Here is a 25,996-nt window from a genome sequence, read left to right on the forward strand (position 1 = left end):
GTTTTTTACTGCGGGTAGTTAGTTACGTAATTGGTCATCTTAATTTAATTTTATATCAGATGGTATTCAATACTGGCTTAAATATCTTCTATGTATGTCTATAAATAGATTCTATGTAAATAATTTCTAACTGCGGGTTTCATACTCGATCTATTACGTCACGGTTTTGTGAATTAAGCGATTATAGATTGGCATAATTTAAATGGAGCTAATGTCTAAATTCAAAAGTAAGTTGAACGATAGAAGAACGCATTCTGTTAAAAGCCACGGAATTCCAAGCTTTGCAGTAGTCTTTGATGTCATTATTTCTGTAATTAAATATTAAAAGAACTAACAACTGTTTACGCGACAAACGGAAGTACAGAAATAAGACGTTTATTACCAGCATTCCTAAATAATAATAGAATTAAAGGCGTCGACAAAGAGATCTCATATTTTACGTCGCATTGAAGAGTCCTACAATTTCCTTGCTAGCGAAATTACTGAGCGAAAATGGAAATATGAATACTTCGAATAACATCGTTCCAATTCTGTTGTAATGCAGTAAATTGCATAAACTAAACGTATTCAGGAACTTAATTACTCAAATTTTCAACATGGACGTATTTGTATGTACCTAAGCCACAGATTACTATAATAGTTATTACCTAAGCCTTTAGTTACATAATTTTATTTATTTAGTATGGAAACATTTTTCTAATTATTATATTAGGTATATTCTCATTTTTTTAAGCAATATGGAACTTTCATATAGTGAAACTTTTATACACATTTCCCCTGTCGAAACTCGTAGATAAACTGAATCGCATATTCGCCACATAGAGAGGACATAGTGAGTTTCGCGCCCATTTCACCAAAGTTACTTTGACAACTTTTGCGACACCTGCGTTTTGCATGCAATATTGCACCGAATAAAAGTTGACGTAGGAAATATGCAACGAAAAACACAGCGACAACCTTTTTGGTTAAAAACCCGCCAAATATAGGTACCTACTCACTTCGTCTTAACGGCGCTCGTTTTATTTAAAACTTTTTAAAGGATTCTTAATTAAAAAAATGTGACTTTAGTTTTAAATCACAATAGCGCTTCTCTTTTCAAACTACAGAGAGAATGTGTCAGGATTATGGCGGTAAGTCTAACGACTCTCCATTTGAAAGTCGATAAAACAAATGCGACTATTTGGCGCCTTAGTTCTCTTGAAATTGTTCTAGTTTAAGCATTTATTTGACGAGAATAGTGAACGGAAAGTTTTGTATTAACTGAAAAGTTTAATTTTTGCGCAGTGTTTTATATGACTTATGGTGCATTTTGCACAAATACTTCAAGTCAGTTTACGTACATGTTTTATTACTATTTTACTTTGCGAAATAAAAAAGTTTAACTTAAAAATCTTGATTAAGGCGCTTAGACCTTTATCTTAGAATTTATATTAATCCCGGGATTAGAAGAAGAAAAAATATATCTTAGATTTTTTGCCTTTAAATACAGATTTATTAGATATATTTTTTTCCTCATCAAAGTAAGGTCAAATACAAATATAAAAATTCTGTCTGCATTGCGATTTTTGCATCATTATTTTTGCAATACTCGAAAAGTAAACTTGAACCTTAGCCTGTTAAGAATAAAGTCTAAATTGTAATAACGTGATACGATACGTGGTTGTTAAAAGTTGTTCTTTCGAAGCTTACAGGTAAGGGGGAGCGATAATCTTAAGCCGTAGCTATTGTTGTATATTTACCTATCTTTTGTAGCTACATTTGATATTATTGATTGATGCTATCTTGATTTTTCAGATCAATCTCCGATTGGTCCGGATTTCTAAAACCGATCCGTCCATTGTTTTGCGATTAGAGATTGACGTAATGTATATTATGGAGTTCATGTCAAAATTAAATCTCGAATCGGAAAGCAACGGATGGATCACTTATGGAAATCCATCGTAAGTCGATTCATAAATGTTGGTGCCCAAAATGCGATGAGGTTGCAAATCAAAAAGAAAATTGACAATTCCAAAGAATATTTGAAATGATAAAAGAAGGAAAACGTGCTATGCATACAAATGTTTTTATTTAGGGACATAAATATTTATCGATACGTGATTGAATAGAATTCGTCAAAACGAATCGTTATATTAATAGAATATAAGGACAATATAATTTTCAAGAGATTCGTTTGTTGCTAAAATGTATTCCTTTATTTGTTATCATGCTTCTAAAATTAAACAAAAGAAAAACTTTTTCACAATATAGGTACCTTTTAACATGCTTTTATTAGGTCGACCCGTATTTAACTATGTAATGCATTGTAAGGACATCATCAAGGAGATCTAATCATCTTCCGATGTCATGAAAATTGGCAGCTGTATGTAATTCTGATGACAACACAATTATAATTATGGTACTTTCGAACGACCAGATTCGTACAGTGGTTTCACTCTGGAAAAAATCCTTGTATAAACCCGGCCTTATTTTATTCAATTTTCTTACCCACTATCCGAAACCCCAAATGACAGGATATTGGACGTAAAACGGTTGAGTAAACAAGGAGGTAAATGTCCCCCAAGTCCTATTCAAAGTCACCGAAGGGAAATTAAAGATGACAACTACCGTCTACTAGGGTATACAATGGTTTCTTACTCTTATTGAAGAACTCGTGGTAGTTATTTTAACCGAAGACTAGGCAACCAGTGGGTAAATAATGAACCTCTCAAGTGGTTGTGTGTTGGTCCGGTTTGATTACCAATGCAAGTATATGCAGCTTTTTTAAGTTTGTATGCACCTACTTTCTTAGTAAGTATGTATGTATATCTTGGACACCAACTGTTTCGGGCACGATAAACTATAGGTCCCGGCTGTCATTTGAACATCTTTGGCAGTCGTCACGGGTAGAAGGCAGAAAGTCTGACATATCGTATTGGGTTGCCCGAATAAGTGGGTTGAGGAGGTCAGATAGGCAGTTGCTCCTTGTAAAACAATAGTGCATCCAGTTGGACTGGAAGCCGGCAGATGAAACACAGTCTACTAGTCAGTACAATGGTTTCTTATTACATGTATTATTAGGTCAGTTTAAAGCCTCAAGCTAAGTGGTCTGTATTTACATAAACATTGTAAGCCGTCATTGGGCTTCGCATCTTCTCAATGAATGGAAACTAGGTAAAATATGGATCGGGGGTAAGTTAAATACCAGTATACCAGTGTTATGATAATTCCGTTGTGAACAAGGGTAAAAATGAGCAACTAATGCTAAGTGGTTTATTGTCTGCTATTTATGAAGTGTTCATTTTAATTTGAATAAAGTATGTGTTTTCATAAATGTATTGCTGTTTGGTATTAGGACAGAGTAATCCTATGTTGGGCTTTCAATCGTTAACCTAGATTTAGGTAATGTTCCAAAATATTGAGCTTTGGAATCATAAATTCAAGCAGCAGTAAATTCTTGCAAACTTCATCATAATTTTTAAATCACTGAAATATTAAATACCTAACAATACAAAATTGTCCATTTACCTACTAAAGAAAGAAAATATTGTAAGCACATTAGCAAAATTAAAATCATTGGATTTTGTTCCGACAAAAGCCTTCGCTTGCCTTTTGGAGGTTGGAGGCAACGAGGGCGGACTACGGTTCTGTTTTGTCCTGTTATATTAAGCTTTTTCATAATACTGAGCTACTGTTATTTCGAAACTTATCGATCAAAATGGAAAGAAAACTTATTGTCTAATCATATAGGAACCAGTTGTTTTTATATGTAGACAAGTAAAATAAGGTTCATTAAAATATGCTAAACAGACCTATATCTTTTCATATGAAAGTTTCAGAAAACAGATGATTATTATATTTTCTGCTTTTAAATTGTAATATCAACAATTTCCCTATGCAAGTGTACCTAAGTGTAATTTCTGTAAACTCACCCGGTTGAAACCAGCATCCAGGTATGGAAGGACCACGAAGTCGTCTTTCAGGTACGCACTGAAACAAACAAAAATAACACATTAAAGATATGTCACCAAAGCATTAGGCATGTTTAAATGTCCCTGACAATATAAATATGTAACAAAGACTAATAACTTCAATAATCCTCCCAGTATTCAAAAATCATAAACTTCTGTAAAAACATTGACACCCAACTGACCTTAACTTATCTAGGAAAAGTTAGGCGAAATTACGAGAATTAGATACAAAGTCTCAAACTACCTAGAACATCAGTCATTATTAAGAAACGTACTACCTATTTCGCATTTACTAGCTTTATGAACTAAGTATTCTTCATGAACTAAGTAGCTATGAGTATTCAATGCTTTCGAGATCCGTCTGTAGTTCATGAAACTGAGTTTTCCGATCCGCGCTGAATAAGTTCCGACGTTTCTAGGAACTCTTTGCACTGTTTTTACTGATAACAGGTAAGCAGTCGTTTTCAGATGAATAGCTAATTATTTTTAAAGCAAGCTCGTTGGGTTTTAACGTTTATTTCATGTTTTTCAGTAACATAATGCTTGTGGTTCATTTTGTACTGTAAAAATTAAAAGTTGTACTGAGAAAAGGTTTTTAGTCAGGTTATTTATACATACCATTTTTTTTAATATGTAAAGTTTTTTCAGGATATTAAAGTGAAAAATGAGTCGCAAAATATACACACATCTTTAGTAAAATATCTTCTGAAATACTAGGAACTGTGAAATCAATCATGCTGCTATATTAAAGTTCTGCACATCATTAAAATGAGTTCCGGGAAATATTACCGACATTTCAGTTGTGATACTTTCAGGTAATACAAACAGTATATACGTGAACGTATATGTAGGTATATTTAGTAGGTAATATATCGTTTTCAGCCTTTAAAGGTTCGTGGAAATTCGCATGTTTATATAACGAGTAACGCGCCTGGCTTTTAGCAGTCCATGTAGAAATAATATTGGCTTGGTAACCAAGTTTACGCACACAGTCAAAGAATCTAAAGCTAATGGATTCTAAATGAAAGCACCATGTCTATTTCGAAAAAGGTGTGAAAGATTAACTTGGTACATCTGCGAAGTGTTTTGTTAGATAAAACAGGAGTTGCTTTTGTTTTTCTATCATTAACTGTGTACTGTAAAGTTAACAAACGTATTTAGTTTTGTACTGTGAGAAGTAATCTTCTTACGGCCGTTCTCAATATTCTATCTATCTTCTATTCTATCCGTAGTTTTGCTTTCTAGAGATGGGAATTTCACATTACTTGCGTACGGCTAATTTCAAATTTCTATCTCTAGGAATCGGCCGTTAATCTTTAAACCAACTCGACTGAGAGCAAAACCACAGAGCCTACATTTATTCAAATATGAATTTCCCAAAACAAAACGGAACTGTGTCAAGGCTACCAGGGGATCATAAATTCATTAGCAGTAATCCTTCTCGGTGTAAACGTTTATTTACATTGCGTTGTGACCATTCATCAATCCATCAGCAAGAAGGTTGGTGAGCGTCAAGTTCTACACAATATTATCTGGGGAACATTGTCTCTGTTTCAATTCCGTCCGAAATCGGACTTGGGACAGTCTGTAGATGATACAGTAGACTACGTAGGGAAAGTTCTTGAAATATTCGTTAAGTTGATATGATGGTAAATGTCGAGAGGGACTTTAATAGTGAGGAAAAGTGTTAATGGCTTCGGTGTTAATAAAAATATAGCGAGATACGTAGCTTTGCGGTTTAACAGGCAGGTGTAATTTGCTATATTTCCAAGAGAGAAAATTATCCTGAATGTTTAAATCATTAATTTAATTTTCAAACCCAAATCAAAATCATGCTACCAGTAGTACTTCTGTTACTCGCCTATAAAGTAACGTTTCCGTTAACACAAACGTCTCCCACAGAGCCCTGCGGTACAATCATCCATTCACAGTGTCATAGCATTCACAATAATGGCGGCAAATCTCGCTTTCGCTGTCACTACACTTATGAAAACAAATCGCTTGGATTTGTGATCGCGACTGTTCTAGTCCATCGTGAATTATAAATTAAAGTGAGTACGTTATGTTGGCTTAATTATTTGCATACAACGATTAATCTTGATAAGAGACAAAGCTGTGTTTTATAGTTGGGAGTACAGAGGAAGGAAGGATAGCAGAGATGCCATAAGGGAGGTAGGTCAGGCGCCTTCTTGTAGGCCAAGCAATGTCCGGTAGGCGTGACCGGTTACTAGAACTTTCGAGACTTTCGGGTTCCTTGTTCAAAACCTATCTGTAAGAGATTCTTGACTGATTGGTAATTTTATTATGAAAATAATGGGAGGTGGTGGAGACAGTAACGTTCCTCGTCCCCCGAACCCCCACCCACATTTTGGCGCGCTACTTTCTTAGGAGATTTTGCGTTATGACATCTCCGATAGTTATTTTGTTCTCCATGGTTAGGAGTGTGTCTGTCTATCCTTATGTGGGTTTGTGACTTGTTGAATGCTTTTGTTTTCAAGTTGGTGGTTTGTACCTCATTATGTAAAAGGGTGCGTTTGTTCAGCCTTTTCGGAGATAAATGGATGTCGCGTGAGGGTGGGTGTAACTCGGTTTGTTTTCGATTTAGAAATGGTTTTGGTGAAGATTTTCCGCAATGATGAGGTCTGAGTTTACGTATATGTTATTTTGTTTCATTTGAAAGTTCTTTTGGAAAAATAACTTATGTTTTCCACGAAGCAAGCAGAAGAATTGAAAATAGAGTTGTTGTCCAGAAAGAGGAAAAATACGAAGAATTGCAGCAAGGCCGAATTGCACGAAAGCTTTATAATGTTGGTAAAAGATTAACAATTTTATTTTTCGTTTTTGCTGCACAGGGCAAAACTTCTAAAGAAAAATACGATGTATAAATATGGATTTATAAGATACATAGCGTAAATCTCACACAAAACAGAGGGTGTATCGGACAATAGATAGTCTGAAGTACATATTTTGAGGGTCGAAGGCTGCCATTGATTACCCATTCAAGCCACGGAGTAAAGAGTACACAGCACAATACAAAAGGTATCGAGTATAGGTACCAATTCCATAATAAGTTTTTTGTTGTAACAAAATAGAATACAAAATATTGAGTGAAAATAGTTCGTGATTCGTTTATCGGATAGTTCGATGTTTTACAATATTTCTATTGGATTAGGTTGTTGATAGTAGTTTTAATAATCTGTTTTCACCCAACCAACAGAATTAGGACACTCAAAACAATAACTTCAAAGCATTTTTCCGAAAGTTACTCAACTATGGCCTTAAAAGAAAAAAAAACCTTGTAGCACTTTACTTTGTACGCGAGAAGTTTTTCCGGGCCACTGGCTCGAAAATCGTGGGGCTCAGCAAAAATCCTGTCAAAGATTTTTCACAGTGGTTAACCTCTTAGGTAGAAAACTGACCCTTTACTTTGTTAGTCGCTTCTGATCGCTTCATCTATGTGCCGCTTAATCTTTGAGCTGTTCTGATAACGATGTTCTGTGTTGTATGTTGTTACGTTTATTTTTTGGTTGTTAGTTATGTGTGTGTGCTTTGTGTCGATTCTGCTTGAGTAAGTTTATGATATTTTGGTAAATATTTAGTGTCAGTTAAATCAGTGTTTAAAATGACGTAAATCAAAAACTTACTTATGTTAAAAGGTATATTTATTTTATAGAACGCTTTATTCATCCTTACCTACTTATGTTACTAACGCAAAAATAACTGTCAGTGTTTTTATTTAATGTAAATTACTGAACCGATTTTAATTAAATTTGGTACACAGATAATCTACTTTAAGCCTGACAGGATATTAGGCTACTTTATATCAGGCTAAGGGGAGTAATTTTTTTCAGTCGCGAGTGAAGCCACGGGGAACAGTTAGTATTACTAAATAAAGTAAGTACAAGATTGACGTCATATGAAACTATTGTGTGCTATCCAATGATACGGCACGGAATACTCCGAGTAATTTCCTTTGTACCAAATATTTTCCGGGTTTCCGTGATTGGAATACGAAGAATTTCTTATATTGTGTAGCTTCTACCGTATTAAGGTTGTTATCAAAAAAACAACTTTTTTATAAGATAAATATGTAGTTATTATGTTGTCAAAGTCAAAGTCATTTATCGAAAATAGACCATTAATAAACACTTTTTCACATCATATTACGTTGAATTTTATAGTCGAAAATATGCGAATAAATTAAATATAAATTGTTATTAAAACTTATCCGAGACTAAATTATATTTTTAATTTAAAATGCATCAGTATAAATATTCATAAACACTTTATCAACTTTGAAAATAATTTGGAATATAATATCTTCGCAAACGAGTATTCATTCATTTTGAGAACATGTGTACCAAGTTTTAAGTATTTTATGTAGAGGTAAATATTATTATTTTACCTAGTGGTTTTATTGCGTAAGATTTTTACTAACTTACTCCATATGTATACTGAACAATTTACTTACTAAGGCACAAACTGAAATGCCTTGCCGTAAAGCTTTTAATAAAATTTCTTAGTACGATAAAGAATGCTATTAAAACAAGATAAAAAGAAATGTTAACTTCTTCCTTTAAGCAAGACTTCAATTACCTATGTTTTAGATTATCTTTTATATTATTTACAAGCTACTTTATTTAACAAGTTTTTGAGTCAGGTTTAAAAAAATCTTAATCATTTCTACTTCTTATACACCTTCAAAGACTATTTCACAGCTCAACTATTTAAAAAAACATATCGCTAGACAGCTACAAACTGTCAAAATGTACGAAAAAAAAAACCTAAGCTCACCTCTACGCTCGCGTCACAGTCCTTCAAAGTTTCGACGTCAAAGCGCACTATGTAGGTATAATTTATAAACAACGCGAACTACAAAAGGGAACTACGTTTTGTTTTGGTAATTCTTTTGATCTTTATACGGCCTGTGTATGAAGGACAAGTTTGACTGACGCGAAAATTCGTGTCGGCTGGAACGCTGTCAAAAGTATGGTAGGTAGGTAAGTTTAATAGTTCGCAAGCTTTGATGATAGGGTACAACTTGCCGTAAAAAATAGTCATTTTACTATAAAAATAAAAGAAACAAATAAACCTTGGAACAGAAAGTAAAGAGAAAACGGAACAGAATATTTTTAGATTGTCAATGGAGGATCGTTCCATTTTCAAATTCTGAGCGCCATCGACTAAAGTGCCAGTATTGTGGCGAGTCAATTGTAATTCAAAGGAGGATTATCATGTAAAGAATTAATTGAAATAACAGAAAAAAGAAACAGACTTATCCCTAGTTTCAAACAAATGATAGTAAAACCTAATTCGAGTGTGTGTTCGAATACTTTCATGTTTTTGAAATATACTTTATTTATTTTAGAAAATATTTTGTCAAAATTGCAACACATTGAAAACTAGCTACATTGACAGAGGTCCAACATTTTAGGTCGCTGGCACGGGTCGTCGCGCTCTTTATGGTCTGTAAAAGGGATTGCTTCATTAAAGGGATGGATCGCTACGGAATATTGCATCGCATTTATTCTGTTTTTTATGTTTCCCAAGTTTAATTTGTTGCTTCTAGATATTGAGGGCTGAGGTTATTGGTATCTCTACTTTGCTAGTAAGTTACTTACCTGTTTTTGCTTGTGGTTCATGAGATCATATACCTAGTACCTGTACAGTTATAAATGAAAATATATGTATGAAGACATAACGAAAGAATATTAAATACCGTGCTTACTAAGAGAAATTTGAAATAATATGCATTGAAAAAAAAAAACTCTCTAAAAATGGGGCCGTTTCTAAAATTCTAAGCGAAATTCTATTCGGACATTTGAATTCAAACAAACAAAATAAATTAACCATTCATATTTTAAAAAAGAACATAAAATACACGTGTAACAGAACACAGGCTGACAATAGTTTCGAATTTCGAAAAGAATTTAAAAAAAAGAATACAAATTGCCCAAACACGTGTACGAAATAATCCGCCAGGGATGTGAATGTGTGTGAAATGAAATAATATTTTTTCATTCGGAACAGGCAACAGGCGTACTGTGCCAAATCCCTGCTCGGTTCACGGTATACGTAAGTGATTCTCGGAAGCAATTTTCCGATATTAAAAAGTAATTTAAGCTGGGGCCCGATTCTCCTAAGTTAATAATGTCAAAATCGAATAGAAATCGAATCGCAATATGATCGCAATAGCAGTTTTAACCATATCGGGCATTCTGCTACTAATATAAGACCAATCGTATTCCAACGACATTCGATTGGTTTGCGATAGGTCTGCTATTTTGGTGATTTTGGTCTATATAGTTTGCTCTACAATCATATTGCAATCGTAAATCATTTGCAGACAAAATGATTCATTATTGAATGACAGAAAAGGATAAAAACGATTATTTCAAAGAAAAAATTGCGGAATGCCACATACGCTTCAATCGTAATCGAGTCGGGATTGGATCGCAATCGAATGTGAATCGAATGTTGCTTGAGTAAAATTAGGAGAATCGGGCCCCTGGACGGTACCTAACAGATACGGAACAAGATGGTTTACGAGTCATGTTCCGGCTATTAACATTATTCGGAACCATCCGTTGCCCTCTCTGATTATTTACGACAGACTTTTTAATTAAATTGTTTGCCTTTGAAATTGAATTCAAGTGATATTTATGATGCTAGTTTTAAAGTGGTATGTTGTTCGTCCTTGAGTTGTGGTACAAAATATGTTATTGTTTTGCCTTTCCTTAATTAAGAATCGATAATATTATTCAAGGTAATACTTATTATTTTTCCTTTTGTTAATTAGCGTAACAGGTACCTAAGTACCTTCATATTTAACTTTGAAAATAGTTGGTGTAAATCAGAAAATATCTACATAATCCTTTTAACCCTTCTTGCTCTTGATAACACGTCACAAGAAAAGACTAGACGACTAGAGAACTTTGATCTCGCAGGCATTGTTACCTTTACCTTTATAAATACAAAGACAAGACAAAGGCGAGTCATAGAGCAGAACTCTTTAACGAACGTGTCAGTGTCAAATGCTGGGTATTGACAAAGCGAGCTAATGGATTGTCAGAATGGCCTGATAGAAGACAATGGAGTTTGTTGTCTATAACAGTTATATCGGTAAATAGATAGGTACATATTATCTGTGTTACTATAACTTTGAACAAGACTTCGTAAGGGGTACAGGATTTTTATACTTTTGGGATGTAAAGGTTGCCGGAGGACTGCATAATTATCACAATTTTGTCTTAAAATTCTTAGTTTACCTCGTAGTCCTCAATTTTAAGGCAATATTCGAGTTATTGAAGAAGTTTACGGTTTAAGAGGAAATGTATCTTCTATGTGTTTTTCGTATACATTAAACTCTTCCTGACCCATCTAATCTTCCTCAACAAAGTTGAAAAGAAAAAGAAAAATAAAAAAAACTGAATCAAGTTATAAAGCAAAATGCTTCATCATCAATTTTGTGTTAACTGGTCTTTTACAATAAAAACTTCGCGGAGACTTTAATAAAAAATCTGAAATAACATCGGCGCTGTTATTTTTATGACGTTGCGAAAATGTTACAAAGAGTGATAATATTTTTTTTTAATAAACCGTCAGGAAGACAACTTGAAGTTACCTTTGACAATTTATTTTATGAAAAATGTTGTTCTCTTTTTAAATGTTTTATTGTTGGATTGTTTTTTATCGTGTTTTTTTTTATACTGTGATTACCATTTTTTTTGAAGACATAGCATGATACATTAGAACAAAGAAATTGCAGCATTTCACATTAAATATATATTTTTAACAAAGTATGCAAGTTTGCCCATGTAAGTACTAGAGATCATAAAACATAATGGAATTTTTATTACTGCACGCACCCTTTGTGAAAGAACTGAGAATTCTTGAATGAAAATCTTTCTAGCAATAATGAATTCATGGTAGTCACTGAATTTCAGAAAAATAATGAAAAAATAAGACCCTTTTTCTGATTAATTTTCTAATTTAATTCTCTACTGCCTCTGCAAAAGCAAAATTAAAAAATATACTTTTTTACGAAGACTAATTAAGACAGGGCTAAATGATTGAATAGCTTGATCTAGCCTTAAAAACAAGAGTTTTCTTAAAAATAGAAAAAGAAAGAGATAATTAAGTGTCAGGCTATATTATATCTTTGTAATTTTAAAGTAAGTAGATAAACTAGTAGCGGAGTGAGTTAATATAGATAGAAACGTAAATCATACTGAGCGAGTCTTTCGTATTGACGTGCACCTAGATTGAAATCACAAAATAACATAAAACCTATTTTCTAAAGTATAATATCATGGTGTCTGCCTACGTGTTTCTTTTGAAAAACCTCCCTACACTGAAAATTGTTTACCTTAAATATTATGAAGTACGAGTGAATATTGAAAGCAAAGAACGTTTTGCTTTCAATTTAAATTGCGTAGGTAGTTCCGTAAGACACCAGTAGAAAATTTTAAAAAGTAATAAATAAAAGTCTCAATATTAAATAACAACATGCAAGTTGTTTTCGTAGATATCGGAAAACATGGACGGAGCATTTTCAGTCTTAATTTTATAGTTTCCATACTAAGATAAAAGATTCACTCAAGCTAGTTTTCTTTCATAGAAGAAAACAAAAAAGAGATAAAACTAAATAAAAGATCCTGGAAGAAAGTGATGTTTCCTTTGTAAGTTTTTAATGGAAAATTACCTGTTATTTAATAACACAGTATTTTCTGGCTTCAACAGGTACTGAAGGCAACGAGGTTGACATCGAGTATCATAATAAAATAAAAAAAGCTTTTCAAACAATAGATGATTTTTACTCCATTTTTCCTTGAAAGTATGACCAACCTATTTTCTTGGTGAAGAAAAAAAGGTTGCATTGTGGTTTGCTTACTGGTCGATAAATCATTTGAAATTAGAATTCAAAGCAGTCGTCGACCAAATAAAAAGGGGTATTTGAATTTCGAATATTATATTCGATTATTTTATTTCGTCATTACAAATTTTCGGCCAGATACATTCATTCAAATTTCTGCTTTTTCTTTAATTACTTATATATTTATTTTATCATAAATAATGGATTCCATGTTAATTTCCGTGAATTGAAGTATACTGTAACTATGGGTACGGACAACCTGACAAAGTGAAAGTGATTATGATTACGTTAATTCCCTCTCTAGCCTCTCTGTAAACTAATGAGGTTGTGACACGGTTTGACCTCTCAAATAGATATTAATTAATTTTGCTCGTCTACCCAAAATCATTAACCTGACATTGTTTAGCTTAATAGTAGATAAAGACTTGTTAATGTTCGTATTTTTTTGATAATTACTATAAAACATGCTGTTAATGTTTAATGATTATACAAAAACTTATTTTTTAAGTTTACCTTATTACTAAGTGACTAGGCATTTATTTGAAAGCCCTTTATTTTTCTTGAAGCATTTAAGGCAAATAGGTAAAAACTATGACAAGCATTTTTCGCTAACTCGTTCCAATTTCGGAGAAAAAGAAAATAAAGTGGTGTTTAGTTGCTAACAAGCGAAAAAATATCTAAATAAAATCCGAGAAAAAATATAAGCAGTTAGCAACGGCAAATTCTGTTATAATAGGTACACGTGTAGAGTATTATAATTAAATACCCTAATTAAGATTTCCTTCTCAAACAAGGAATAGGCCGATTACACAAGTCGTAAAATTCTCGTTTGCTAGCAAAAAAAAAAGTTATGTCAAAATATACACATGTCACTGTCAGTGTGAAATTTATTTTCGCGCGCAATTTTTTCTCGATACAGTTTGCACTTAACAATCTATTTAATGGTGGTGGCGTCCACAAATCCAATTTATCTGGGCTCAAAATTAAATTGTGTCTCATCCCCTCACGTTGGCTTGTCTGGACTAACTACAATTCATGCCGACCCTATTAGTTCTTCGTAGGGTTGTTAGTGAAAAATTGGGCTTAAGTAGGTTATAAGCCATACATGCTGTTTCTTCTGTTAACAGCTCAAGTTGGTATAAAAATGTACCAATAGTCTTATAAACACCATTTACTAAACTGTCTCTGAAGTCTACATGTTGCAACTTTGCGAGGTTTGTACTGACACAACCCAGGTGCGTGCAATTTACTGAATTAAATTACTTGATGACATCACCGGATAGGTTCACACTTAAATTACATAATATTCAGAAAAGGGTACGGTAAACAGAAAAATCCGCATCGCTATCAGTGCCCAAAAGGCAAACGTTAGATATCAATCCAAATAATTCATGTAACTATTTAAGTTATTAAATTACTTAAGACTTTAATAATGCAGTTCTCTGCGAGCCCTGGTAGTTGCGCTTCCCCATCCAGTGGCGACTTTTATTTAGTTACGAGTATCACACGGGAAAAGTGTCAGAATGTTAACAACTAGCTTAGGTTTAAAGCGAATTTGTACTTAAACTTGTTAGTGGGTGAAAAGTTTGTAGAAGGAAAAATATTGAAACAAATGTGATGCAACTTTTGTGTTAAGAGTTGGGTAATTAGACTTAACATTCGACTAAACCAATTAACGGATTCATAAAACAGTGTATGCAAGTACTTTATGAAAATTTTAGCTATACGTACCCCTATTTGATAGACATAGGTGGTTTTGGTACCTATTTAGTGGTTCTAATATATGTGTATATGTATAATTTCCGTTTCTTTATAATATAAGTATTCATACAAATCACGCAGATTTTAAAAAGATTCATAATGGACGAAGTACCTACATGCATTCAGCAAATATTTTACCAAATATTGTCAATAGCAATAAATAAAGGTCCTTTCGAAATAAAAACTTTATAAAAAGCATACAGTCAATTATTTGTATTGCAATTAATATCAGGACATATGCAAGCAGAGTTCATTTCAACTGGGCAATCGGATTTTTGAATACACATTGGTGCACTTTGAAGCGATACAGTTATTTATTAATGAATACAGTTTTATGATGTTTTTTCTACAAATAACATTTTTATTTAATTAGTTCCTTTGTGTATGTTTTATGTTGATTATTATTTATAGCTGGACTAAATAAATATTGTTTACAAAACAAAAACCATTTTTTGTTGGTAAAATAATATAGGTAGATGTATAAATTAAACCCCCATTATAATATGAAGATCATGTTAAAAGAATTTCCCATAATAACAATAACCCATTAAACAACAATAAAAAAACGATAAAATTTCCCTCAGGCCGCACGAAAACGGATTTTTCCAAGTAATTAACTTCAGAGCAAATTGGGTTGGTTACTAGAATTCGCAGTCCAGTTCCAACCATTTCGGGTACCGTTTAAGTCAAATATTAAATGTATTTGCCTAGAGTTCAGTGCATACTTTATAAACCAATTTAGTAAATGGTTTAACAACGCGGTTCCTCGTTAATGTACGATAAGCTTCCAGACTAATGGACTCGGTAAGTTTTTAATTCGAAAAACATTTTTCTGAAACAATTTCAGTGTAACCGACCAGTATTCTCACTGACGTGTTAGTCGGTTCAATGAACATTTAAAAATGGAACGTATTTTTTAATATCGAATGGAATTTAAATATCGAACATTGAAATTATAACGTTCAATAGAATTTATTGACGCTGTCGATATTCATTTATGTCGTTCGAAAAGGTTTTATTAGGCGCAGTATGAATTCTGGGAACTCGTTACATTTCAAATCAAATCAAATAGTCGCGCACATACAATCCCCTAGTGAAGTGTTCTCTTTTCAAATTGCTGAATGGTTCTGCAAAAAGCGTTTAGTTAATTTGATTTGGAATTTGTAATAAAAAATGATTTTTTATTGTTCAAATTCAGAAGCTATTTATTCTATTGTTTCTGTTTTTCTGTCGAATTGTGCTACAAAGTGTGTAGGAAATCTCATCTAGGTCAGCTAGCACAGGTCAAATAACGAAGCGCTACTAAAAGCAAAGCTTCAGCTGGCATAATTAAAATTCTTCCGCATACATAAACAAGACAATTGGATAGTGAAACTCTTTATTTGTCTTCAAACAAAATTTCAGTACCTATTCGAATCATAATAATTCGAAAACTAGACTAGACAGCGACGTGACTGCCAAATATTCGAAGTTTGAAATTCGAATGAAAAAAAAAAAAAACAAATTCTGCACAAAAATTCACAACTAGGTATTATTTCGCAATGTTTATTCTGTTACCTCGTTGACATAACATAATTTATTAAGACTTCCTTTTAAAAATGCGGTTTACCTACCCCGTTTTCGCAAGGGTAAAACCAACAGAGTATTTTTAGAGTCCACTAATTGGCTTCAGGCAGTTTATTTCGTCTTGGGTTGCAAGCTCATACTTATCTCGCATTGCAGACTCCTTTGAGACTGACATACAAACCTCCTCGGTTTACGCGGCTAAACCCCAGATTTTGAGCTTGGCTTGCGAAGTTGGTTTGTTAGTTGAATTTGTGAGAAAATAAGTTTGTTTTTGTATGCCATAATTGGCGGGAGGTTAAAAACAAAAGTATTTTAAAATCATACTCATTGTGAAAACGATGCGTAGCGAGTTATCTACGTATTTATTTAAAAAAATATGAATCTTAGTTTTCCGTTAAAGAAAGAAACCTGTATAACTTAAATATAGCAAGACGAAAACTTCAAAAAATACTTTCCAATAAATCTAATCATCTAGCCAAGACTTCTAATCCCACTTAAAACTTATCAAGAATCCAGTAAAGCCTTTAAAATGTAGGTTCAAGCGCCACAATGTGTGAACTGTGAAGCACATCTCCGACACTTAGGGAAGTGGGCTAAAAGCATCATGGCGGCTCCGTAAATACACCTCCGTGACTACTCAGTACTTTGTTACGTCATTATGTGGACAGAATAGAACTTAAATGGATATACGGACGTTAGGAAAATAAGAAAATAACATAAGTGTACGTTTGTGTCACTGAACTTTATGTGATGGAAATTAAATTCTAGTAAAAAAAGATTGTTAACTCAATATGATATTCCTAGACTTTCTTGATATACTTCAAAATATATTTGACAAAAAAAAGACGTTGTACAGACTTGCTTGAAAAAGAGGACATGAAAATATTTTGACCTAAAGACAGTCCGATAAACTAAGTAAACTTATAACCAGCCAGGTTTACTTACTTTCTCAACCTGCTTTAAATTTGAAATAGGTACATAAACTTGTCAAGGACTTCTCACATCTTTATATAAAAATCTAACTCAAAAAGAGCTATAAATCTCCAAAAATATAGTAAACTAACTTTTAAGTGTGTTTTCGTTAACAAAGCGGCTTTACACGGTCTACTACCATGGCCGCAAGGAGGTTAGAAGAAACAAAAACTTATTAGTCACCGAAATTGTGCTCCATTTATTCGTCACTTGTACCCAGAGACTATTGTACCCAACCACTGTTCATAGGGTTGCCAAGAGAAACTGGTACTTAGGTTTTATTGAAAGATCATAATTTTTGATATTTCAGAAGGTTTGTTAGTATCCATGAGTAACAAAAAGAGTAGGGCAAAGTAAAGGATTAACAAGCTTTTATTTCTTCTTCTTGTTCATGGATTTACCCAGCTTTATCAGTCAGAATAAAATTGCTTCAAGCAAGAAGAAAAAAAGGCCAGCAAGTCAGAATGCTCACGGGTTAAATAAGAAATGTTGCAATGCCTTATTATGTGATTACCTACATCCTACGCAAATAAATAAATCTATCTATCTATTTAAGTCCGCTAACGTATAATTTTAGTTCACAAAATTCAAACAAATACATCAGGTAAGTAAACAACTGGTATACCTATTCTGCAAAAATTCTACAAACATACTTAAATACAATTTCTGTAGTAGTTTAATTATTGATTGCCGTAACGAAAGTAGATGAGTTTGACAGCCCTAGTTTCGTTTGAGTCACGAACTTCGGATCGTAATGATGACTTCTTTATATCTTCCAAAAGTGTTCCCTTTTGCCGTAACGCGGGGCGGGACGAACGGGTCATTACTTCGGTAACTTTATCGACTTATATCCTTACTAAAGTACCTATAGCTAAGTAATAAATTCTAATCATACCTGTTTAACTATTTATTTGTGGGCATTATTTAGAACTATGTTTAATTAATAATTTCATTTTTATTGATACTATCCTATGAAGCAAGATATAAACTTAAACAACATTTTCCCAATTGTAAAATTTGCATGAAATAAGGATCATGATACATATCACGACGACACAAAATTACTTGGTAACAGGTCAGTAAAAAGAAGAAAACAGATTATACTAAAACTGAGTCTTTCCTTTTCTTTAATTGAGCCTGGAAAGTTTAGAAATCATTTTTAGATAAAGAGATTTTAAGAAAACAGTTTTCGCCATTGAATTGAAAACTAGAAGACTTGCCCATTTATTAATCTAAACGCCATATTAAAATGGAAAGCTCGGACCAGACTAAAGTAACACAAACTTTCAGACTAATTACTTAACTAAAGTGGCGTACGTTAACAGAAAGTAGAAGTACAAAACAGTTTAGTTGTGCCCCCGAGTCTCCATAGACTGAGGGAAACTTTAATGGCCGAAAGTGAATATTAACTAAAGTTGGTTACCAAAACTTTGGCCTTTATAGCTCTGGAATTGCTTGCAAGATAACTATGTTAAACTTTAGTTAGGAATTACGAGACTTTTTAATAATTTGTTGTGGAATACAGTTAACATACTTGTCATATAAAACCTTTTTGATACACAGCCTTTTTGCCCCAGAGAACGAACTTATTTTTTTACAGAATATCCAATTTATTTGCCTAGCAACTGTGTCGAGACGTCTCAAAACTCAGATTTTAGGAAAAAATATCGTCGCTAAGCTCTTTTTTCAGCAAATCATTGTAAGTAATAGGTTTTGGAGGTAAATGATGTTCTTTTGTTAAGAAATCTTGTTTTGGATTCCGATTGTAAATATCTATGATTTCTTTCGCAAATGGAATAAAGTTAGGTACTTAATAGTTTTGGCTTAGCTAGAACACAATGGTATATTTATCTATTGTAAAAACCGTTTAAAAAAGACATAATAAATGATATGCCTTAATTTCATATTTTAAGAAAATTTATTAGAAAGTATCTCATCTCATTTGACCTGAAAGCCTATATCGCACCTTGGATGAAATAAAAATATATATCATGAAAGCTAACAAAATCATATATGACGTCACATCCTGGCTCCATGTTTGCTCGTATCCGGGAAGTCCTCTGTCAAACCCTTTCCCGCTTTAATTAACTATATATCTTTTGTGTTTCGTTTTACGCAGAGTTCTATCCGCCTGTATTGGCTTGGCAGTCTGTGAATAGCTTTTTAGTAGCGTGCACCGAAATTGAACGGGCCGAATGCTTTTAGAATCACCCTGCCTGTTTATTTGGCTATGGTTTTAGATTCTCGGAATAAGTTATGTGGGACCCGCATTTGAGTTCCGTTTTGTTACGGTAGAATTTGTTTTGGTGTGATATTTGTTTGTTACATTTAAAATATCAAAATTCGAATAGTAATGGGTATTTAAGAACTTTTGTAAGTACTTTAACTAGATTTTACTACGCAATGATGGTCTGAATCTTTTTCCACATACCATGATACCTATGGTAGGTACTTATCTACATTGATATTTGGCGTGAAGATAAGGGAAATATACTGTTAGATATGAATCCTCCTTGCTACCAACCTGGCCTGACCGGGCTGGTATAGAAGAAGAAGTTATGACGGACAGAAGGATGACGGACGTTGAAGATGTCACATCGTGATCTGATAATTAATTATTGATATTGTATTTGCTATTCAAAGTTGGCTTCTGCTAAATCCTTTGTAAGAAATAAACCTTACCAGGTTAAATGTCTATAGACGTGTGTTATTCATTTTCAAATACCACTTCTGATCTGACCTCTAAGATCTTGACGACGTATGTGCTGAAGTTTCACACTTCTTGCGCTTGCTTTATTGCTGCATGCGCGGAGTGCCGCCGGTCAGCACATCGCGCGACATTGCTCGAATGATGAGAGCGAGTGGATAGTATGCCTGGTACATCATGCATTCAGGCGATCAGGTGATCTGTTTTATTTTTCATGTGGTTCTCAAGTTGAGTTCGCATTGGCCTCATTGATCTGGCAGACGCATAGCACGACTGCTGTGCAGTTTCGGGTTCGATCCCCGGTCGGGCGAATTTGTTTGTTTGTTAAAGATTAATTGGATATAATTTATTTAAGAACATCGATTTTTAAATTTATGGTCAGAAGTGACCGAACGAAAAGATGTTCCTTGGTATTATTTCTGTTACAGTGCACTTACACGAGGACGTGTAAAGCGCAGGATGGCCGTGTCGGCGCGGACCACAGCGCGGCCCAATATTGCTGGCTAGTCCCTTGTTTGTGGTCATCATGGTGTCGTAAGATGGCAACGTCAATTGAATCACCATTGTGACCTTTGCCATTTATAAAAGATGATTAACACTGCATACGTCAATTTCAACCGTTGATGACTTATGTTTGCTTAAAAGTATTGTACTGTAAAAAAAAAAAGAAGTAACATGAGCTAAACGTAACCATAACGTAATGTCTGTTGTATTATGAGCTTTGTTGGCACGTGATTAGTAATGATGATATTTCGGAGATTAACTTTATCACTATTTTGATTTTGTGTGTCAAAGTTATAATTTAGTCATGGATTTATTTCTTTCAAAACTTAGATCCTTCAAATGAATGGTCAGCAGTGGCCGAGCGAAATGTATACTGTGCTTGAATGTTTGTTCACAGAATTGTACACGAAGACGTGTAATGAGCAGGAGAGAGGCACACGAGGCTGCGTTGCAGTGAGCAATGTTTTTGTGCCAATGCAGCTGCTGATAGCAGAGTACCAGTGCTGCTGATAGCAACGTACCAGTGCTGCTGATAACAACGTCCCAGTGCTGCTGGCTGTGTTGCGGCGTGCTAATGTTGCTGCCTGTATCGGAGCGTGCCAATGTTGCTGCCTGCGTTCATCGTCAGCCTATAGCAGTCTACTGCTGGACATAGGCCTCTCCAAGTGCACGCCACTGAGATCGATTTTCGGCTGCTCGCATCCAGCTCCTGCCAGCCACCTTGCGCAAGTCATCACTCCACCGTGCCTGAGGACGTCCTACACTACGTTTGCCGAGGCGTGGTCTCCACTCTAGAACGCGTTTACCCCAACGGTTATCGGTTCTTCGGCTAATATGGCCAGCCCACTGCCACTTCAGCTTGCTGATTCGGTGGGCTATGTCGATGACCTTGGTTTTCTGACGGAGTACCTCATTTCTGATGCGATCCCTCAGAGAAATGCCGAGCATAGCCCTTTCCATAGCTCGCTGAGCGACTTTAAACTTGTGGACCAGCCGTACCGACAGTGTCCAGGTTTCGGCTCCGTAAGTCATGACAGGTAGGACGCACTGATTGAAGACTTTTGTCTTTAGGCACTGTGGGATCGACGATGTTAGGACTCGACGTAGCTTCCCAAATGCAGCCCGACCCAACTGAATTCTCTTATTCACCTCGTCCTCAAAGTTGTTTCTACCTAACTGCAATGTTTGCCCGAGGTATACATATTTCCGAACAACTTTGAGAACTGCTGCCTGCGTTGCAGTGTGCCAATGTTGCTGGCTGTTTGTGTCTTGGTGCCTCTTACAAAAGTTTATTAGAACGCCACTACGTCCGCTGTGGCGATGCAAGTGGACACCTCCTCAGCTTTCTTTGATAGCTGCGAGACAATTTGACAAAGACAAGGACTTTGAAAACGTTCGAATGTACATGAGTCTATGTGTGCGTGCCGTGAAAGGATGTATGAATATTGATGTGAAAAAGTGTTAATCTAATTGAAGGATGCATGAATATTGATGTGAAAAAGTGCTAATCTAATTGGCCTACTTTCAATGACTGATTTTGACCTTGACATTTTAACTTAAAAATGGACTTTTCTTTGATTTTGACTTTGAAATACCCTACTATACCGTACGAGATTACGGCTCTTTGGTTTTCTATACTGGTGGTGCTAGTTGTCTAGACCACTTTGAGAACGTATGAATGTACGGGTCTCTCTTTATACCGTGGCGGTGTTACTTTGGAGGCCGCTGAGAGAACATACGACGGTATGGGTCTCTGTTCCACGTCTTCATAGTATGCTACCTATAGCTTAAACGCGTGCCTATGCTATGAGCGTGTGTAATGACAAGCAAACTGGGAGCCTCTGTCATCGAGAACATGCGACGGCATGGGTCTCTGTTTCTGAGTGGGACTATTGTTTAGACCACTGGGAGAACATACGACGGTATGTGTCTCTGTTTCACGTTGTCATAGTAAGCAACCTAGAGCTTAAATGCGTGCCTATGCTATGAATGCGTAAAATGACATGCAAACTGGGAGCCTCTGTCACCTGGCGGTGTATGGCGAGTGATGGAAGTCCGGATTCTGTCATTCACGATGCACTTTTTCTATTCGTGTTTAGTCTGAAGCTGGTTACTACCATAACACCTTTCTATATGCCTTTGCCTGTGGGCGCTTGAGTGCACACTTGCGCCCATAGTATGATTTACATACAAGTAGAAGTAAATATGGGAACCTTTTTTTTGTTACCCTTCCTTTTCTCAACATATTACATGCTTCAGACTTATACACAAAAACGACTACTACGAGTAAATTACTTATACCTTGCTTAACATGTTTCAGATCATGAGCAACATGTCGGTGACTAGCTTATGGGGAGTTGACCTGATGCTGAAGAGGCGAATAATACTGCTGGCGAGGACGCCGCAGGGTCAGGAACGGCCGTGTTAGATATGAATCCTCCTTGCTACCAACCTGGCCTGACCGGGCTGGTATAGAAGAAGAAGTTATGACGGACAGAAGGATGACGGACGTTGAAGATGTCACATCGTGATCTGATAATTAATTATTGATATTGTATTTGCTATTCAAAGTTGGCTTCTGCTAAATCCTTTGTAAGAAATAAACCTTACCAGGTTAAATGTCTATAGACGTGTGTTATTCATTTTCAAATACCACTTCTGATCTGACCTCTAAGAATACAATATAAGGGTAAAATAAATAAATTACCCATCTATCTTATACCTATCTACCTATTTGGTTGTATTCAAAAGGATTCCCATTTATAACAAACAAAGAGTATTCGAGTCACCGATTCCTTTGTATTTCACATTAAAATGTTTGTGAGAGAGGTAAGAAGGACAATAAAATCTACTGCCAAACGTAACTTGAAAGGCTTGCTTTCCAGTAACTATAGAGCGTGGCGAAAGATATCTTGTGATATTCCAAATTGCAAAAAAGACTAAAAGAAAGCCCAAAAGAAGGAAAAAGCTCCTGTAAGCTTTGTTTTAGTTTAAATAAGGTTTCATTAAACTTCACATAGGTAGCTAGTTTGATTATTATTATGGTTAACATGAAAATAAATAATCTTGAAAATAAAAAACAAACTATCAACAGCTTTAAAAACTACGTGACTGCACGCCCATTAAAATACTTCGCACTATATATCTTGGTCTGTGTCAGTCAGTTCTTCAATATGGCATCTCTGTATGGGGAGGAGCCTCAAAAACTGTCTTCATAGAAGTTGAAAGAGCGCAAAGAGCTGTAATTAAAGTAATGCTCAAAAAAAGTTTTATTTACCCAACCAATGCTCTCTACAGTGACTTTCCAGTTCTCCGCGTACGACAACTATTTATCTTGTCCACAGTACTTCACACCCATATCAATTTACAACGCAGACCCGACTACCAGGATATAATCTCTAAGCGTACTATCAGAATACCCCTTCCACAAACCAACTCAGTTATAGCAAGACGCTCCCCTGACTATTTATACCCAAGAATCTATAATGAAGTCTTAAAAACCTGTGATATAATCGGCCTCAAGTTACACTCATGCAAAAAGATTATCAAAAACTGGCTTCTAACACTCACTTATGACGAAACAGAAATAATTATAAACAAGTAATAAAACCAGAAAGCAGATTCGCCCCTACAAGCTCCATGGCCATCACACTCACAAACACACCCCCACACATCCACAAATAACACACACACACACACACACACACACACACATGCACATTTCTTGATTTTTATTTTTTATATATTTCCTTATGTTAAATATTCGTCAATACCTGAATGTCGCAACTCGGACCCTCAAGACACAGGCTGTAGCTTAGTTTGAGGGTCATTGCCAAACTTTATTGTAATTCTTTTTTGATGAATAAATAATTTTGAATTTTAATTTTGAATTTCTTTTTTTCGCTTAGAATGGAGAACCAACCTAACATTACTCAGAATTTTTCAGTACATTTTAGACTGTCTGAGTTGCATTGTACATACTACTTCAGTTAGGACTTTATAATGCACAAGTTGTCAAAGTAATGTACTGGCGAGTAAGTTATTGTGTCTGTGCCTTAGAGCATTCAACCAACTGGAGACACCATGAGCACAAAGGATGTATGCGCAAAAGACTGCCAATTTACGGTGCCATGGCGACGTAACAAATGGTGCCGGGTTCACTCATGCATCTTCGACCACATCGTTTTACACACACCTTAAAATTGACAAAAACTAAACACAGGCATTAATTTGATTGTATTCCAGGCACTATACGAGTATGAGGGGCTCTCTCGTACCTACTTATTGCAACCAAAAATAAATGTGATATTGTTTCTTTCTTTCTAGCAGAGGGAAACGCAATGGCGTATCCAGTTAGTTACGTTATCTGAGGCCTGTACATACACGTCACATGTTATAGACAAAGTATCTCAGTACTTGTGTTATAGACAAGTTTGTTCGGCCGTCGAAGTTGAGCCAACTTGCTACTTAAGCCGTATGCAAAGATTCATTTCTATGGAAATCGGTCGGTCTGTTTGTTCGCGTAACTTGTAAGTTGGGTAAGATGAAGAGTAACTTGGGTATTTAATAAATGGGCTGTCTTGTCTTTTGTGTTTAATTAAATTGTGTATAAAATTAAATTTTGTTGGCTGAAAACTTTATTTGCAAAATCTTTTTTTTTTCTGAGTTTGTGGGCTACAAACTACACTATATATTTTTTTTAATACAATCAGAAACTGATAGAGTATTTAAGGATACCTATTATAATGAGATAAGTGAATAGATGTTTGTCCATTTTCTGTGAGACTATCTCACAGATTATGTACAACGGCGAGCTTAACCCAGTTTTGAGTTCTCTTACAGCCAACCTTAGAGTGAAAGAGTGATATGATGGGGTAATATGATATTACAGTAAATGTTGGTTATTATGTCTTCAATTCATAGCTCTCTCTTAATTTGAAAAATCGCCTTATAAAATGAGACCGCCAATCAATCGGGTGGCTAAATGAATTTCCTCCAATATTTCATTACGTAGCTGTTTTTCATTCCTCTTCACGCAAACATTCACTTTTCTCGCAGATGCTCAAAGTACGTATAAAAAGTACTCCAATGTACTGCGAAATTACCATACAGAACTGTATTCTTGGAGGTAACTTGGAAAATGTTAGGAAAAAGGAAAAGTGTGTGGATTCCAGTCTGACTACGAGCTGAAAGTAACTTTCTGATGTCTAAGTATAGAATAATGTTTGAGATTTTATATGTCAGTAAAAGTAATACTAACTGAGAGAGATTTTTCATTTATTTTTTTCCAAGATAATAGTATATCTTTGTCTAACCCTAGTGTTAAAACGTAGGGTATCTTAGCACTCAGGAATTTTATTTTCGGTTTAAGAGGAAAGATTATTATATTAAAATTATTAACTGACTTCCCAAAAAGGAGGAAGTTCTTAATTTGGATTACCTAGCTATGTTATGTAGATTAAGTGTGTATCACATTAAAATATCATGCTTTAATCTCCTAAACAAGTTTCATACAAGGAAAAACCGTAAACCAAACCCAAATCAGAAGGATTTACTTTACTTTAGACTAACCTAACCTAACCCTCCACCGACGACTGTAAAGAATACCCCAAGAAGTATGGACGTTAAGTTAATGTCGAGTTACGTTTTACGTGCAAAAGA

The 25,996-nt window shown here is 34.7% G+C and overlaps 1 protein-coding gene across 9 annotated transcripts in view; it reads right to left on the reverse strand.

Moving 5' to 3' along the window:
* Pde8 (Phosphodiesterase 8) overlaps positions 1–25,996 on the reverse strand; it is a 218,165-nt gene that overhangs the window by 11,164 nt on the left and 181,005 nt on the right. For all 9 annotated transcript variants that reach the window (XM_049845226.2, XM_049845227.2, XM_049845231.2 and 6 more), the window contains one exon: positions 3,912–3,969. In XM_049845226.2, coding sequence (XP_049701183.2) covers positions 3,912–3,969 — 58 coding nt within the window. The remainder of the gene's footprint in view (positions 1–3,911; positions 3,970–25,996) is intronic.

This window comes from Helicoverpa armigera, chromosome 15, assembly GCF_030705265.1.
Source record: "Helicoverpa armigera isolate CAAS_96S chromosome 15, ASM3070526v1, whole genome shotgun sequence".
NCBI lineage: Eukaryota > Metazoa > Arthropoda > Insecta > Lepidoptera > Noctuidae > Helicoverpa > Helicoverpa armigera.